The following is an 18,662-nucleotide window of genomic DNA, read 5'->3' as shown; positions in this document are numbered from 1 at the left end:
TACTGCAGCCAGTGTAGAAAGTTGTGTCGTAGCTTTCCTGACTTGGAGTGAAATCTCCTCAGTCGTAGTTGTTGATTTGTTGCCGTGCACTTGATTTGTTCAGTTTGCGCTCCTGTACCTGTTTTCACGTGAACCCACTCAACCTGCAAACAACCACAGCGGCTCCGGCATCAGACCGGCACTCGGTATTGGCTGATGCTCGGGTCTCGGGTATTGGAATCGGATCAGAACTGAAAAAAGTGAATTGGTCCATCTTTACTAACTACCCGTTTTTTCTTTGTCTGTTTTCTCCAAACAAAGCAGAAACATTAATGGCATCACTTCCTGTGCAGCAGGAAAGACGATCAGACTCCGAGTGTTTCAGGCAGACGATGGAAAAGATTCATGGATAGAAACAGGATCACTGCTGTGTTAGCTGTGTGTGTGTGTGTGTGTGTGTGTGTGTGTGTGTGTGAGAATGCCACAGATCGGTTTTTATTTGGGGCTCAAGTCTGTGGAGTCTGGAGGAGGAAAAGGTCGGCAGGAGGAAGCTGCTGTGAGTCACTTCCTCTCCTTCCTTTGTCTGAGCGCCGGACGCCGACCTCTGCCTCCCACCGAGCCCAGGCAGGCATGTGTGTGTGTGTGTGTGTGTGTGTGTGTGTGTGAGAGAGAGAGAGAGAGAGACTTTCCTTTGTATCTGTGTGTGTGTCTCTAATGATTTGGGATGTTTGGCTTTGGGATTCACCAGCTCCTGTGGCCAGCAGATAAAAATAGTTTGTCTCTGGTGTCGCTGAACTTTTCTCAGCTTAAAGCAAAGAAACTTGTTCTCCGTCTGGGACCGAGCTGAACCCCGAGCTGAACCCCGAGCTGAACCCCGAGCTGAGCCCCGAGCTGAACCCCGAGCTGAACCCCGAGCTGAACCCCGAGCTGAACCCCGAGCTGAACCCCGAGCTGAACCCCGAGCTGAACCCCGAGCGAGGGGTTTGGTTTAAACCCCTAACCTAATCGATGACCAGACTGAAGCGGTGTGGTTAGATATTGTTTTACTGAAGTGCAGGCAGATTTCAGTCGGCGCTTGTTTCAGTCCTGATGATGAGAAACCCCTTTTTCAGCTCAACAGCGCCACCTAGGAAAAAAATCACTTCTGAAAAAGTAACCAGAAAGGGGGGTCCAATCAGCTCCAAATGGTCTGAACCGCGCTCCTAACCACTTTCTGGAGGGTTGATTTGGGCTGTGACACTTGGTCAAATTTTGACTCCCGACCAGACTCTATTCGCTTTGAATGGGACGCTTTTTTCGCCCATATCTCCAGAACCGCACGTCGTAGAGACTCGGGACTGGGTGGCATCACACCTAATTTGGGGTCACTGAACACGCCTGCCGTGGTTGCGTGTCTCTACGACCTGCCGTTCCAGAGGTACAAGCGACCCTGAGCTTTCGGAGCAGGCTGGTGTGCGGTGTGAGGAGCAGCTGACGCTGACAACACAGCGAACAACTCTCTGAGTGACAGGGCAGGTACAGGTGATGAGTTGTATTGAATTGTATTGTTGTTTTGAATTATGTTTTTGTGTCACTCTTGCCGTGTCCAATCTGCTGTCTGGAAAGTACGATTGTACTTCCTCTAGTCTCTGCCCAGTCGCCCAATCTGGCAAAATTGATCCTGATCCAGATCCTGTTATTTTGAGCGTGTTGTGCCGTCTACCGAAAAGTTTGCCCCTCTACACACACACAAAAAAAATGTAGGCAGCATTTTATCATTAGTCATCCCACGTTACTGTAATAATACACTTATTGTGAATTGTGAATACAGTTGTCAGATTTGTGATCTTATTCTTGTTTAATTTTCAGATACATTTCCAACACATATATGAATATAACTGTAATTATAACAACATACCACCTGTACCTCCACCTGTATAATCTAATCTAATCTAATCTAATCCAGCTGTTGTGCCCTAAAGTTTCCTCTCCTGCTGCCTGTAATGCTCAGCTTGTCTTGTTGTCACGGTAACAGAGGTGTTCATTCACTTCTGTGTTTGGCATTGAGCTCATAGTTAGTGCTGCACTTTACTGACAGCTGTTTCCACTATTCTGTCCCCCTCATTGTATATAAATAAGAGGGGACAGAAAATCAGTAACACCTCTCAATATAATGTAACCCAGTACAAAACCTCTGCAAACTACAACCTCAGTAATAAACACAGAATTAAAGAGACACATTCTGCACAATGTCAACACAAACTGAACATTATAAACTTTGTTAAAAGGTAGAGTTTATAACCATATTTATAACCATACAGCATTATTCACATAGAACCATGCGACATCCAGCACGGTCACACACAGTGCCGAGGAAAACTGAAAACCCTCCAAAATCACTGGGATTCCTCTGGAAAATGAAAAATCCTGTCTTTACCTCCTCCTCTCTTAGTGTTTAAGGCGTTTCTGTGACCCGGCGCCCGCTCCGTGTTGTGCAGCCGTGTGTGTGTTGACGCTCCAAACTCGGTGTGTGTGTGTGTGTGAGTCTCGTCAGTCTGTGTGTGTTTCTGTAGCTCAGTGGGAGGATGAAAGCTGAAAGCCTCTGAGTTTGACTGGCCGTCGGAGGGTTTCCTGCAGAGCTGAGCGAGCAGGAAGCTCATCGCCGCGCCTCGACTCCTCGCCGTCGTCGCCTGTCGACAGCCAATCAGATTTCAGCGCTTCCTTTTTCCCCGCTGATGGGATTCAGCTTCAGGAACGATGATTCTGATAATTCAGCCACTCAAAACGTTTCCCTTTTTCAAGACACACAGGAGGAATACACATCCCAGATAGAACCGAAACGATTAGTCAATCAGTTTGTTGATCAAAGAAGATTAATTAGTTTTAATTGTGATAATTAATTAACTGTTTTCTTGTTATATCTTTATAAAATTAATACTTTGTTGGTTTTTTTGGCTGCTGATCAGACTGAGGAAGACATTTGAAGACGTCACTGTGGACTCGTCCCATCACACTTAGGCTTTATTTTTTTTTTACATTTTTTACATTAAATGTTTCGTTAATTAATTGATTAGTCAAAAAATAATGAACTAATTAATCAACCATCATTTGTTAGTTGCAGCCCCGCTCTCAAAACAGCTGCTTCTCATTGTGGTCAGTGAAGTCATTTTACTGAGATTTTTTGCTTAATGTAATGACACACACACACACACACACACACACACACAAACACACACACACCTACACACACCTCAGTCTTCAGATTTTTGTCTGTTCCCATCTGATGTCAGGGTGAGTCACACAGAGTTACACACACACACTCACAGGCACACACTCACAGGCACACACACACACACACACACACACACACACACACACACACAAAAGCACAGAGGATCAAGAACTCCAGTCTGAGTTCGTCTGTTAAAACTTAACGCATTCCAACCTTTTTCAGGAAATGTACACACACACACACTCACTCACACATACACACACACTCACACACACACTAATGCACAAGGTCACACACCCACGTCAGCCACACACACCCACTTGTTTCTTTGAAAGCCCCTCACCCCCTCCCCTCCACCCCGTCCCATCCTCACCCCGAGGCAGCAGACCTCGCCCTACAGCCACAGGCCCTCCCTGTATCCTGCGTGTGTGTGTGTGTGTGTGTGTGTGCGTGTGTTTGTGTGTGTGTGTGTGTGTGTTCTTTGTTCCTATCTCCTCTCTTATGTCACCTCTCGCTGTGTGTCGGCCTCAGTGTTTTTCCTGTGAGGATGAAGTCCGATAACGTGGGCGCATGTTGGCTCTGTGAGGTGTGAACGTGTGATGTTTCACATTTTCACATTTAAATTAACTTTTAAAATGTAAACACATCTTTTCATGTGTAACGTAAAGCATGTTAGAACCATGGTGTGGTGTGTGGTAGTGTGTGTGTGTGTGTGTGTGTGTGTGTGTTTGTTTCCATATGTCAGCACAGAGTCTCGTCCATGTTGAAGCTATTCAAAGCCAAGCTGCCGTTGTTTTGTTTTGTGGCTGCAGAATCACATCACATAGAACAGATCTGCATGTCTGGTGCATCATTTGAGACACATTTCCCTGGAATCCAGCAGCTCCTGTTTGGGATCTTTGGAAACCTCAGGGTCTCAGCTAGAATTTCAAAATAAAGTTCTGTGAGTTTGTGATGATTATTGTACCACCAGGACGTGGATGACGGTCCCCAGAGCCAGTCAGATCCCAGAATAAGAGCAATATCAGAGTCTCCCTTTAACTCTGTGAATCCCAGGAGCCCAGAGAGCTTTTGTTCTGAAAGGTTTTATTTCCTTTTCCTTTGGCTTTCTTTCTTTCTTTCTTTCTTTTTTTGGGGTGAGGGTGGGGTGGGGGGGTTATTATAATAATCATTGCAGATATATTTTTCTGGTCTATATTTTTTTTAATATATTTTTTTCCCTAATTTTACTTTTAATTTTCCTTGACTTGAATTTTTTTCCTTTTTTTTTCCTTTCTTTCATTTTTTTAAACAAAATTTCTGGTCATTTCTGGTATTTTTACTTTTTTTTTCAAATTGCTGATTATCAGGCATTTTTCTAGTAACTGCCCCCCCCCCTTTTTTTTTTCAAAATATTTTACAAAAAATTGATGATCATCTTTTTTTTTTATTGCTAATTTCCAGATAATTTTCTACTCTTTTTTGTAATTTAAATTAAATTTAAAGCGTTCAAAAAGCAGAGAAGTTCCTGTTCCAGTGGGCAGTGTGTGATGTCGACATGTTTGACTCGTCCGCCGTCCTCAGCGACACTTGACATGTTTTCCTCCACATGACAGTGTGTGTGAGTGTGTGTGTGTGTGTGTGTGTGTGTGTGTTGTCTTGTGGCTGGCTTCGCTAAATGGCCCGCGGCGTTTCCAAACAGGGCCGCTCCGCTCGGCTCGGCTGTTGGAGTTCACGTCGGGCTTCACGTGATGTTCCCAGGCGGCCGGCTCGCTGCAGACGCCGCCTGGGAACAATCCTGCGGCTGTGTCTGCTCCGCTCACACCAGCCTTTGTTCTCAATCTGTGGTTTTAGTAGGGCTGGAGGGGGGGGGGGGCGTGACCTCCGGGGGGGTCAGAGGTCACGGTGATGCCATCATCGTCCAGTGAAAACAGGCCGCTGTTCTGCTGTCTGTGCGGTGAAGTCGCCTCGGGAGCTGACGAGGCCGCCGCCGCGAGCCACAGACGATTTCACCGTTAAAATGAGAACTGAAGACGGAGAACGAGCTTCGTGTGTCTGCGAACTCCAAAAGTCAAAATGCACCAGTGTTTACAGGCAGTAAAACAATAAAACACGGAGACCAGGATTTTACTTTTTTCAAGCTGTCAAAGCTCAGATATAATCCATTTTAAAGTGGAAAAATAAAAATCCTCCATGTCAAACATCACAGTGTAAACAAAGCCAGCAGTCAGAAGACTGGAGCATGCAATCGATTTCTCTGCCAATTTATTGAACCAATATCTGCCTTTTTATGAATATCAGATATTGATGTGTCTGAGTTCTCCCTTTCTGAGGTGTAATTTCATGAATTAATATATTATTAATGTATAAAACGTATTATTAATGTTTGATTTGATTTCTGTTGAATGAAAACGTTTGATTCCCCTTGCAGCTGAGGACTCCACATAACGTGAGATAATATCATTTAGTGTGAAATGTACGAAGTCCTTTTATATTTTTCCCTTTTTTCTTTTTTTTGTAACTTGCTCATCATGATCTCACCCAATCAGAGGCTAAATTATTTAAAGGGGCGGCCGCTTCCTGTTTTCCACATGTTGACACTGACGAAATCTGGAAAACGCTTGGAAAATAATCCAAGTCCAGTCCAAAAGAAATCAGCCTTTTACCGGCAAAACGCGACAGTGGACCTCGTCAACGTTTAGATATTTAAAAGAAAAAAAAAAATGCGATTTAGAAAATGCAGCGTTTAATGTAGTTTCACTTTATTTTTCTGAGTTGTTTTGAGATGAATTCAGCAGCTCCTGTGCTGCCTGATGAGTCGTGGGACAGGAAGATGAAGCAGGAATGGTTTTATGGTTTCTTTCCTCCCGTTTGGGTCCAGAGGGGTGCGGTGACACAAGACAGAAACACAATGGAGAACACAACAGGGATTTCTCTCAGCTTTAGTTTTAGTTTTGTGTTGAAAACCCACCTGAGCCTCGCCTCCACCCCTCTGCTGCTCCGGCCAGGTGGAAAAACACACACACACAAAAATCACAGGTGTTGAGTTGCCTTTAGTTTTTTACACTTTTACGTCGCTGCAGTTGTAAAGACGCTCATTGACGCCAGCCCCCTCCCTAAAAACTCAACCCTAAAGCCAGTCCTAAATCTAATCTCTGCCGTAAATCTGCTGAGGAATGTCTCACCCTCACCTTAAATACAGTAAAATAAAATAAAATCCCTATTGTAAGTAACTCTAAATTGAACATTTTCACATCTTTCTGCCATGATGAGGATATTTTGGTTCCTTAAAGTTTAGAAACACAAGAGAGTGAATGAGACAAACACACACTCACACACACACACACACACACACACAGAGGAAAATCTGCACTATGCATTTCCACGTTAATCCTTTATCTTGCTTAAAGCATAAAAAAACAAAAAAAACAAAACAAAAAGTGAGTGTTTTCTCTGGGTTTGAAGTTGCGGCCGCGCCTGTAACTTTAATTTCCCACCTCCGCTGACTTTCACAGTGCCCTGTGTGTTCGCAGCAGTGTATTCTGGGTAACAATCTGTTCCGTCTCATTCACATAATTACAAATTACACACTCACAAAATGAGCTGTAAAGTACGAGCTCTCACACAGAGGCTGCACACAGGAGGCGGCGGAGGCTTGAGGTCAGAGGCTCTCAGCTGCCAGCGGGAATGTTTGAGGTTCGGTTCCTGAAAGTGAAGCCTTCAGTGAAAAACGGCAGAGACGAGTTTAGTGCGTCAGGGGAAGCATCAAATCAACCTGCAGTTTTCCTTGTTAGGCCATAAATTCCATTTTTGATTCATAGTTTAGCGTCTAAAGTATCAAAAATAAATCCAAACTCTGACGGGAAGTGATGTGACGTCTTCCTCAGTCTGAGCAGCAGCCAAAACAAAACAAAGTATTAATTTTATAAAGACATGGACGGAGGAAAGGAAGACAACCTTATCATGTGAAGCTGGAATCAGACGATGTTTATTAAATTAATGGTATTTAATTTAATTTTCCATAAGAGTTTTTTTTCCCCTTAAAGATTTTTTCTTGTCATTTCTTCATTTGTGCTTTACTTGACAGTCTCAGCAGAGAGAGACAGGACAGGCAGGGGAGGGAGGGGGGAGGGGGCGCCCTGCAGCAGACGGCCTGGGCTCGGATTCGAACCCAGGACCTCAGGCCTCAGCCTTAACAAGAGCTACTGAGCTAAAATCAAATATTATCTGAAGTCTTTCGTCTCGGCTCCTGCAAATAGTCAAGTTCTTTTATGTGAACACTGTCAACAGCCAATAGGAGCACTCTCTCCAGCACCAAACAGGAAGCAGCAAGCGGGCGGGGACTCAGGGGAGGAGCAAGAACGTGACAGAGTCTCAGTGAACACGTCTAGTGTGTGTGTTAAAGTGTGTGTGTGTGTGTGTGTGTGTGTGTTTAACGTAGCTGAAGGCCCCCGCCATCCTCGGGCTGTCATGTTATGTCGCGACATCTGTAATTACCAGGATTGTTTTTAGACTGCATGCCTTCACACACCAGTAGTCAAGGTAACCCAGACAAACAGACACACACACACACACACACCTGAAGATGCATCACTATAATATTCCTGTGATATTCCTATAATATTCATGAGAGTCTCAAAGGGAATCTAATTGCCTTGCAAACAGTGACTCAGCAGGATCTCCGGTCTTTGCAGAATCTCTTCATTTGTGACTAAAAACTCAGTCGATTGTCTTCAGGTGTGTGAATGATTTATGGACTCGATGAGTTTCGATTATTTCAGCAGCAGGCTGTGGTCTCTCACAGGTATGGAGGTGTGTATCTGTAAATGTGGAGCTGCAGAAAGAGACTAAAGCAGAATAAATCACAGGAGTGTGACGGATACTGTCTGAATATGCTGCTTTTCCTTCCTTCAGTCACACTGTAACCAGCGTGTGTGTGTGTGTGTGTGTGTGTGTGATCACCGTCCTCGTGACCTCATGCCTGCTGTGTGTTTGTGTGTGTGTGTGTGTCCTGCAGATGGACGGTGTGTGTCGGTCCCGGCTGTAGCTCCGTGATGGCCGGTGTGTTTCCTGGCCGTGGAGGAGACGAAGCCCGAGCCCATGCTGGTCGTTATGGCCTCGCTGGATGGAAGCACGCCAGTTGAGACTCTGCTGGCAGCGATCCACCTCGACAAGTACGGCTGCACCTTCCTATCCAACAACAAAAAACACACACACACACCTGCTGACACATTAATAAACAGTGTATAAACAGTTAACAAGTGCTATATAATAAATCATAAATGACAGAATCACGTTTATTTAAATGGCGTTTTATGGGTTAGTGGTGGTTCTGGTATTGTTTAAGGTTATTTCTGTTAAGTTTGATTTCCTCTGTCTTTGCAGGTACGTGGACACCTTCCGCCGAGCTGGCCTCCTATTGGCCAGAGACTTCACACACCTGGATCATGACGCCCTGGTCAGTTTGGGAATAATCGCCACCGGACACAGGAAGAGGATTCTGCGCCTGGTCGGTCACATTCAGAGGACCAATGAGAGATCAGTGACGGCGGGTCCGAGAGCCAATCAGAATCCAGGGACCGAGCTCTCGCTGGACCGCTGCCAATCAGAGACCGACATTCGCGCTCCAGAAAGAGGCCGAACGGCGGCGGCGGCGGCGCCCAGTCAGGAGGGACGTCCCGCCAACTTTGAGGCTTTCCGAAACAGCTCGGCCCCGAACCTCGGCGCCATGTTGGCGAACTCCGTCGGCTCCTCCGAGGCCAAAGCGGTCGTGAAGCCGGTTCCCAAACCCAGAACCGTCTTCAACCGGCGCAGGACGACGCCGATCCATTTCTCCTGCTCGGCGCCGGACCCCGTGCCGCCGCCGCCCAGGAGGCTTTCCCAGGAGTCCATCTGCTTTACTATTCTGGAGGGCTTGAACTCAGGGGACACGCCCGCCTCCGCCGCCGGCGACCGGTCGGCCTCCAACGCGGCCAAACGGAGATCGAGCCAGGCGGACAGGAGGCCGCGGCGCAGTTCATCACTGTCGGACTCTGTCGGCGGGTCGTTGCCCCCGGTTCCCCCGAGGCTGAACCGCGGGGTCTCCCCCGCCACGCTGCAGGGGTCCCCGCCCTCTTCCTCTTCTGCACGGTCGGATCAGGACCAGGCAGCCTCTCTGTCCTCGTCGCCATCGTCTCCCTTTAGTTTTGACAACTCTGCGTCCCGCGGATCCTCGCCGTCCTGTTCGCCCCGGAGCGGCGGGATCGAAATGGTCCCCAATGAGATCTACTGTGGCACTTTACCGGGCTCTGCTGCCCCCGGTGGCGGGAGGAACCACGTCAGCCAGCAGGCGGTTCCTCTGCCTCCGCCAAGACAAACACTGGACAGGAACCCAGAGAGAAACAGGTAAACCGCTGCACCTGGTGGCATTTAAACCTTTCTCCCAATCCAGTTTCAACATCGGGTTGTCGATTTTTTTTTTCCCAAAGAATAACAAAAATGAAAAAATACACCAGTCTTGTCTGCTGCCCGTCCCCGCTGACTGAGAAGCTGCAGATTTTTCCTTTAAATACACCCTGACACACTGCCAGCTGTGTTTTTGTGGACTCAGATTCACTGCAAATTCTTTTTCCTACTCATATTTTCATTGCTGTAGTTTCATCACAGATACATTTTACTCTCTACTGCTATATTTAATGTTTTAGGTTATTATGTATAATAAAATAGATGACATTTATTGATTCATACGCCAGTTTATTGATTCAGATTCTTACTCAGGTCAGCTCAGTCAGTCAAATTACAAAATACATTTTACAAATCAAGAAATATACATGAGCATCCCATTCAGACTAAGTATATTATTGATTATTGAATTTATGATGATCTCAGATTTATGATGTGTGTTTTTGGAGGTGATTGTTTTGGAGTGTGTGTTAACACTGCTGTGGCCTGTCTCTGCAGCAGCAGCACTTTAAGTAACAACTCGTCAGGATCGGCCCGAGGTGAGTCCACAGATAATACACTTATTAATTTATTCATTTTGTGGCCTTTCACATGCACTTAAACACAAGAAATCTGCTCCAGCATCACTGATCTGATCTAGAAATATAAATGTACAGTATATTTTTATGTGCATATTTCTTGTATTTTTTTGCTAATTTTTCTTATCTACATTCTTGTAATTTTTTTTTAATTTTCTAAATAATTTTTATTATTATAATATTTATTTCTGTTTTGCTTATATTCTGGTGATTTGCAATTTTTTTCTAATGGTATTTTTTGCTATATTTTATATTTTATATTTTACTTCTGCATTTTGTTGAGAGTGAGCTCGGGGTCGTGAACATGAAAAAGATTCAGGACAAAACCGAGCACGTTAACATGATGTGTTGATCTGCTCACAGCCTCGACCGACGACCCCGAGGAGGAGATCAGCCCGTACTGTGAGACCGTTTTCCAGACGAGACGGCCGCCGCAGGCCTGCGAGGTGAGGAGGCTTCACTTCTCCTCCTGACAGCCTCTCACAGCACACTCTGACACCGAGACGTCCATCTGGTCGCGGACATGAGGGTCCACCGGCTTCGAGCCTGACGGGAGCGTGTTTCATTTGAGATAGTTTCATGTTTCATGTTTCATTTGAGATAGTTTCATGTTTCATGTTTCATTTGAGATAGTTTAATATTTCATGTTTCATTTGAGATAGTTTAATATTTCATGTTTCATTTGAGATAGTTTCAAAGTCCACTTTTGATGCTAACGAGCATGAAAAATAGACATCCAGGCTGCATTCAGTCCTCATGTTCAGGTCGTTTTCTGTGATCCATCTGTCTCTCTGATCGACACGAGCCAATAAAAATCAAAAAACTTTTTGATTTGCAAACAAAACTTTTGGATTTGTAAACCAAATTTTTGCACTTGCAAACAAAACTTTTAGATTCTCAACAAAACTTTACATCTAATGTCTATTTGCTCTTTTTTGTTGGTTTGTTGACATTTTTTGACATGGATTTTTTTTTTTAATGTAATCAAATTTTGAGGTGGGATTCTCCTATAAACCCCTCGGGGTTTTCTGTATCTCACCTGCACAACCTATTGCTATTTCATCTTTCTTCTGATGTTTTGCTTTTATTGTGCAAATAAATAAAAAAAAAATGCAAACAAAACTTTTTGATTTGCAAATAAAACTTTGAGATTTGCAAACAAATTTTTTCTATTTGCAAACAAAGCTGCTGGATTCACAAGCAAAACGTTTTGATTTGCAAACAACAGTTGAATATTTGCCAAAGATTTCCATTTTCACTACCTTTTCCTTGCAGCAAAGCGCTCTCTGTTTGCAGTGTCGGTAGCTTTGTGACCCCCTGCCCTCCGTCTCCTCGTGTCTCTGGGCTCGAGTCGAGGTGGATGAGCGGCGGCGGCTCCCGGCAGCACACACACAGACTCCGCTGGCCACATCAGAGCTAACATGTGTGTCTGTGGTGAAGTGAGAATGTCCTCTTCAGACCACAACACCATTTCTCAAAACATCAAAGCTCAGCGAACAGGGTTTCTCGCACCGACGCGTCACATATCCGCCAAGCAGAGAGTCAGCTGACGGCTCAGACGTGTCAGGCAGGCCGTGTGTCCGTCCGCTGGGATGCTGCTGTTTTGTAAGCAGGGAGGCGAGCTCGTAAATCTGCCAGAGCGGCTTTTAATTTCAGGCCAGCGGTTCTTATTCTGAAATGTGGAATGCTTTAGTGTCGAGCGACTGCGCTGTGCTTCTGCAGAACGCACCCGTTTTCATGGCTGTTATTTCTTCTTCTTTCTGCTCAGAGTGAAAGAAACAAACTGGAGGGAAGAGAGATGAGGAGGGAGGACGAGAAACATGCAGAGGATCATGGGTAAGATGGCAGGGACGATGGTGACGACAGGCGGTTCTGACACCGTGCATCTGAGCAAAACTTAAAGACCTCACAAAGTGGACTTTTACTTTCCTGATTTAATGTATTTCCTGTTGAAACAGGAAGTTTGAGGCAGGGAAGAATCATATCACAAGTGCAAACCAACAGGAACTCAGTTTGGGAGAGAAAAAGACTCTTATTTTGAAGGGACAGGTGGATGAGAGAGGATGTTTAAAGATCTGAGAAGGTTTTATTGGTTGAAATTTTAATTTACAGCCACTAGAGCAGGATGATGTCACTGTTTAAGATCCTTTGCAGAGGTCATGTGAGCAGCTTCTGGTCATGGAAAAACAAACTTTAAAAAATGAAGAGCTCATTTGCAAAAACAGAAATCTCCATTTGAATTTATTATAACCTTTTGGAATTTTATTAAAATTTACTTTATATGTATTTCTATTTTTATATGTTTATTTAGCCTGGCATAATTTTTATTATCCAAAATCATGCTTTGTGTGTGTGTGTGTGTGTGTGTGTGTGTGTGTGTGTGTGTACTCCAAGCAGTATCAGTGAAAAAGGTGTATTCATTTTAAGAATGGCTTTTATCTGTTTTTGCAAATGAACTCTTCAAATACTTAAAGGAACACTCCTACTTTTTGGGTGAAATAGCCCTTTACTGACTTCCCCAGACTGAGACCAGATGTTGGACACCATTTCCACCTCTGTACGTCCAGCGGTTCAGCTCCTATGGCTAGCATTTCCTGTTAGCTTAGCATAAAGACTTGAAGTCTATGGGAGTCGTTAGCAGTGAAAAGCTGAGGCTCTTCATTCACAGTGGATCAAGTGGATCCAGTAATCTGAGTAAATGTAATCAGTTACTGGTGTGTTTTGTGTTCCAGCTGTCAGAAGCTGTCGTGGGCGAAGCGTCTGTCCCAGGCGCTCCACCCGGGCGACTCTCAGGGTTACAGCACGGTGGGCGAGCTGTCGCCGCCGCAGCGCTGCCTGTCGCTGCCCCCCCACCTCTGCCACGCCGAGCCCGACGACGACCTCACCATCTCGCCGTACGCCAGCTACACCTCGCTGTCGGAGCGCGCCGCGCCCATCATCTGCGGCTGGCTGGACAAGCTGTCGCCTCAGGGGTGGGTCGCCCTCACACACACACCCCGTCCAGGGAGGGGTCACTGCTCTGAACCCAGGAGTGTGCAGTGTGTGTGTGTGTGTGTGTGTGTGTGTTTGTGTGAGTGTGCAGTGAGTGTGTGTGTGCGCAGTGTGTGTGTGTGTGTGTGTGTGTGTGTGTGTGTGTGTGTTTGTGTGAGTGTGCAGTGAGTGTGTGTGAGTGTGCAGTGTGTGTGTGAGTGTGCAGTGTGTGTGTGAGTGTGCAGTGTGTGTGTGTGTGAGTGTGCAGTGTGTGTGTGAGTGTGCAGTGTGTGTGTGTGTGTGCAGTGTGTGTGTGAGTGTGCAGTGTGTGTGTGTGTGTGAGCGTGCAGTGTGAGCGTGCAGTGTGTGTGTGAGTGTGCAGTGTGTGTGTGCAGTGTGTGTGTGAGCGTGCAGTGTGTGTGAGTGTGTGTGTGCAGTGTGTGTGTGAGCGTGCAGTGTGCGTGAATGTGTGTATGTGAGCGGCCAACGAGTGGTGATTTTAAAAAATAGTTTGTTTATTTATTTATTTATTGATTGATTGATTGATTGATTTTCTTCTTTTTTCTTTCTAAAACTGTAAATTTTGACATTGCAATTTTCAAATTTACTCCAAATGAATATCGGCCCTAAATATTATTTATCAGTGTTACAGATTACTAATCAATATCGGTTGATCCTTAATGTGTGTGTGTGTGTGTGTGTGTGTGTGTGTGTGTGTGTGTGTGTGTGTGTGTGTGTGTGTGTTTGGTTGTGCATATGTGTGTATCTGTACAGTATGTGTATGTGTATGTATGTGTGTGTGTGTTCGTGTGTGTGTTTTTTATTTGTGTGTGTGTGTGTGTGTGCATTGTTATGCATTTGTGCAGGTGTGTGTGTGTAGAACTGTACTGTATGTGTAATTGTGCATGTGTGTGTTTGCTACGCATCTGTGTTTGCATTTGTGTGTGTGTGTGTTTATCTTTCCTATGTATCTATAGTATTTGTATACTGTATATGTGTGTATGTATCATTGTGTATTTGTATTTGTGTGTGTTTGTGTGTGTGTGTGTGTGTGTGTGTCCTGCAGGCCTCCCAGCTCCGCTCTGCGCCTCCTCCTCTCTGCTCCTCGCTGCGTCTCCTCTCTGCTGAGGAGCTGCGTCTGCCTCGCCTCCTACCTCTCCTCCTTCTGCTCCTCCTCCTCCTCATCTTCCTCCTCCTCCTCCTCCTCCACTCGGTGTGTTTCTCTTCTTCCTGTTTGCTTCCTTTCTTCACTCCTGAATGCCTTCCCTCCTTCCTCCCTTCTCTCCTTCCCTCCTTCCTCCCTTCCCTTCTTCCTCCCTTCCCTCCTTCCTTCCCTCCTCCTCCCTCAGGCGAACAGAGAAAAAATATATGTATATTTGACTCGTCTGTGATATCCACGCGGCTCAAAGTGAAGCTGACGTCGTCTTGAGGCGTGAAAACGTGACCGCTGTGTGTCGTGCTGCTCTGTGTTTCAGGAACTACGTTTTCCAGAAGCGCTACGTCAAGTTTGATGGCAAAAACCTGATGTACTTTGGCAGCGAGAAGGTACAGAGAGCATTCACAGTTTTCTATTTTTCATTAGTTTTTCATTTTTATTTTTCGTTTTTATTCTTGTTGTCAACTCGGTTTTGTTTCAGAGGGTTTGCTCATTTCAGTTTAGTTTTAATTGTTGCAAAATGTTTAGTTTGAGTATTTTTTCATAGTTATTGTTCTTATAATCCGCAGTGTCTGGGTGTTTGTCTGAGGTTAGATTTCAGAAGTTCAGAGCAGATGTTCCAGTCCAAACACGTCGACGTCCCAAACTGACAAAGACTCAAACAAAAGATTTTTTTTTTTTTAAATATAATATCATATATTATATCATTTGTCAGTTTTCATGCTTTTTCTAAAGTCTATTTTTTTTTTTTTTTTTTTTTTTAATTAAAGATCCATGGAGCTAGAGAGGGGGAGGGTGGGAGATATTCTGAGAAAAAACTCACAATTTCATGAGAAAAAAAAACTTGAAAATATTGAGATTATAAAGTCACACATTTATAATAGAGAAATAACTTTGCAGTGGACTTTAGGAACAAGGAGATCCTGCTGATTTGAGCCCAGAATCACCAAATTGTTTTCTTCTGAATCGGCCCAAGTCACAGCAACGTCTCTTCAGAGTCCAGATGCTGAGGAGGAGATTGGGGTTCTGGACTCAAACCAGCAGGATTTCCTTCTGACTGGATCCCACAGGAGGAGAACTTTTGGTTTTCCCAGTATTTTTAGCGTAAATTTGTGACTTTATATATACTTTATACTTTATACTAAAAAACTTAAATTTTCAAGTTTTTTCCTCATAAATTTGTCAGTTTTTTCTCATATATTTACCACTTTAATCTCTTATATTTGCCACTTTTTTTTATCGTAAATTTACAACTTTGATCTAAGAAATCCTGATTTTTTTCTTGGGATATCACGCCCTGACCCCCGGCTCTGTAGTGTTTTTCCCTCCCTGCCGTGCCCCTGGTACGCCGTCACACAGACACGCGGCTCTTTGGCCACACTGAGTAATGACCACCAGGTAATAAAAATAGATATGCAACACCTTGGAACGGCTTTCCCTGCATCCTCTCTGTTTCAGGATGTCTACCCGAAGGGAGTGATCCCATTGGCTGCCATACAGATGGCCCGGCCGGCCAAAGACAATAAATTTGAGATAGTGACAAGTCACAGGATCTTTGTTTTCCGGACCGATAACGAAGGTAAACAGTCTGTGAAACATCTCTCCCTCTCTCACACACTCACACACACACACACACACACTACAGCCAGCCATAGACAATGACTGCCCCCCAAAGCGAGCGGCGGTCATGTGACCGGGGAGACAAAAGGCCGACCCAGTAACCTGCTTGGTGTCGGGGCTGCAGTTTGGTGACTGTGCAAACTGCAGAGCCGGGGCTCCGCTCTGCCCCGTCGCTTTGTTTTTTTAGTTTTTGAACTCGGCAGCAGAGAGGAAACCTTCCCACCGTGGAAACAGACGGGAGGAGAGACAGGGCCCAGGCTGGACGTCGGGGTTTTGACCTCCTCTGATTCTGCAAACCCTCATTTTGAAACTTCTCCTACTAGAATGAGATGAAACTTTATCGACGGATGAAGGCGGCAGCAAACAGAGCGGAGGAATCTGAAGCAGGTGTGAAGCAGACAGGTGGCGCTGAGCCTGTCATCGCCCTGCAGAGCCCGTCGGGTCGCAGGGCGAGAACGCAGATCAGATGAGTAGCAGTGTGTGTGCAGGCTGCTGACTCGGCCTTTTGTCCCCGGGTCACATGACCGCGGCTCGTTTGGGAGCTGCTGCACCCGCTGACACAAGCAACAGCGTGTGTGTGTGTGTGTGTGAGTGTGTGTGCACGGTGTGTGAAAACAACTGCGATCAAGTCGGTGAAGTCAAAGAAATATGCAGTGAAAATGCACCAAAATGGAAAATGTATTTAAAAAAAAAAAAAAAAAAAAATTGTCAGAAAAAGATAGAAGACAAGAAGATGTAGCATATATTTTATTTTTATGGGTCTGAAACAGTTTTTATTGTTTGAAAGACTTGGCATAGCTTTGCTTTATATTATATCAGTGACTTAGCCTAGAAAAGAGTTTATTAGTTGTAATTTTGACACTAGATGAATTCCTTTTCTCTGTTAATATCTTTATTATATTAATACTTTACTTTTTTTTTTTTTTTTTTTTGGTCAGACTATGGAAAACATTTGAAGATGTCACTTTGGGTTTTGATCACTTTTCTGCTGACTTTGGCTTTATTTTTCACACTTTATACATTTCATCATAACAGTAACTGCAGCCCTGATGTGTAACTCAGTCTGTGTGTGTGTGTGTGTGTGTGTGTGTGTGCAGTGCTGCGGCAGCGCTGGGTCGGCACGCTGCAGGGCCGGGTCAAAGAGCAGCTGGTGTTCGGCCGGCCGCGCTTCGGCCCGGGAGCGCACTGCCAGAAACACGGCTTCCTGGAGCTGAAAGGCACCAAGTCCAAAGTTTACGCCGCCATCAACACGGAGCAGATCTGGCTGTACAAGAGCGAACAGGTGACGCCGCAGAATACCAACGAGGCAGAGAGAGAGGAGTGAAGCGACTGTACCGGGGCTGTGGGCTGAATGTCAATGAGAGACACAGGCCCAAACACACCGAGCGGCTCTGTGGGACCAAACAGCCAAACCATGATGAATTTAAACTGATCCATCCTAACAAGTCACACAGGCTGACGCTCACACTCTCAGAAAATAAATGAAACAAGCAAATAAAGCCATAGTTGTACATTTAGGAGTGCAGCGGCTTGTTGGCCTTTTTTATCCACAAATCTACAAAACTTATTTCATTTGAAGGCTACTCAACCAAGTTAAAACCTACCTTCAATTAATATTTAACCTGATTTATTTATGTATTCATTCATTCCATCATTCATTTATCTATTAATTAACTGTATTTGGCCTTACAAACGCTGTCTGTACTGTAGAATTTAGCAGCTTCGTTAACCTTAGTTTTGTGTCTGCAGTGTTTCCGGAACGGAATCGGCATCACCCTGATCGAAGCCCGGGGAGCGACGATCAGAGACGGAAAACACAAGAGCTTCGACCTCATCACCCCCTACAAAACCTTCAGGTGAAGCCTCGTCACAGAGACGGCTCACAGAGCAGATCTGTCTGAGCAGGTTTTACAGGCCCACGTTGTTCAGTTTGCATGGTTTGGTTCTTCAACAACGTTCCTCATGAAATTCACAATTATGGAAAAAATATGAAAAAAATTATAAATTGAATTAATTAAATATTTAAATAATAATATATATAATATATAATATATGAATAATAGAACCTAGAAATATATATTTAATATATTAAAAATAAAAATTTAAAAAATACCAAAAAATGTCCAGAAAATCATCCAAAAAATTTGGGAAAATAATTGCATGAAAATTACCTAAAAATGATCAGAAAATTATTCAAAAAATTAGGAATAAAATTACAAGAAAAACACCAGAAATTTAGCACATGCACAAGACCTGGAAATTATATATAAAAATGATGATATTAAAATGGTGATATTATAATAAATTATAAAAAATAATTATTAGAAATATATATAGTGATTTGAATTATATATACAAATAAAATTTGTATATATAAATTAATTGTTGTGTATATATATAAATTATATATACAAAAGTGCAATGGATTATCATAAAAATATGCAAAGAGTTGACTTTTTTTTTTTTTAATTGAAAACTTTTCAAACTAGTCCCTGGGAACCTCAGAGGGTTTCAGATCCACGATCCCAGTGAACTCCTGTCCTGGGGCTCCTTTAAAAACTCATTGCAAAGAGGAGATTACAGGTTTAAGAGACTATTTCTTTAAAACAGAGAAGCCTTTATGTCTGGATCTTTAACTTCCAGCTCTGTGGATGGAAGTGGGAACTTGCTCCAAATATTGAGCAGAAACAAAAGGCCTGTCCCGGCTGCCAGGCTGTGCCATTTGGCT

At 44.2% G+C, this 18,662-nt stretch overlaps 1 protein-coding gene across 1 annotated transcript in view; it reads left to right on the top strand.

The window, feature by feature from the left end:
* Positions 1-18,662, top strand: part of arap3 (ArfGAP with RhoGAP domain, ankyrin repeat and PH domain 3) — a 71,557-nt gene that overhangs the window by 15,279 nt on the left and 37,616 nt on the right. The window contains exons 2-11 of the mRNA XM_030061867.1: positions 8,187-8,343; positions 8,555-9,553; positions 10,109-10,149; positions 10,552-10,634; positions 11,957-12,024; positions 12,921-13,160; positions 14,634-14,703; positions 15,773-15,893; positions 17,032-17,216; positions 17,684-17,790. Of these exons, the coding sequence (XP_029917727.1) occupies positions 8,270-8,343; positions 8,555-9,553; positions 10,109-10,149; positions 10,552-10,634; positions 11,957-12,024; positions 12,921-13,160; positions 14,634-14,703; positions 15,773-15,893; positions 17,032-17,216; positions 17,684-17,790 (1,988 nt within the window). The 5' untranslated portion in view covers positions 8,187-8,269. The remainder of the gene's footprint in view (positions 1-8,186; positions 8,344-8,554; positions 9,554-10,108; positions 10,150-10,551; positions 10,635-11,956; positions 12,025-12,920; positions 13,161-14,633; positions 14,704-15,772; positions 15,894-17,031; positions 17,217-17,683; positions 17,791-18,662) is intronic.

Source organism: Myripristis murdjan, chromosome 10 (genome assembly GCF_902150065.1).
Source record: "Myripristis murdjan chromosome 10, fMyrMur1.1, whole genome shotgun sequence".
In the NCBI taxonomy this organism is placed as follows: Eukaryota; Metazoa; Chordata; class Actinopteri; order Holocentriformes; family Holocentridae; genus Myripristis; species Myripristis murdjan.
This window is presented reverse-complemented; position numbering and strand designations above follow the sequence as displayed.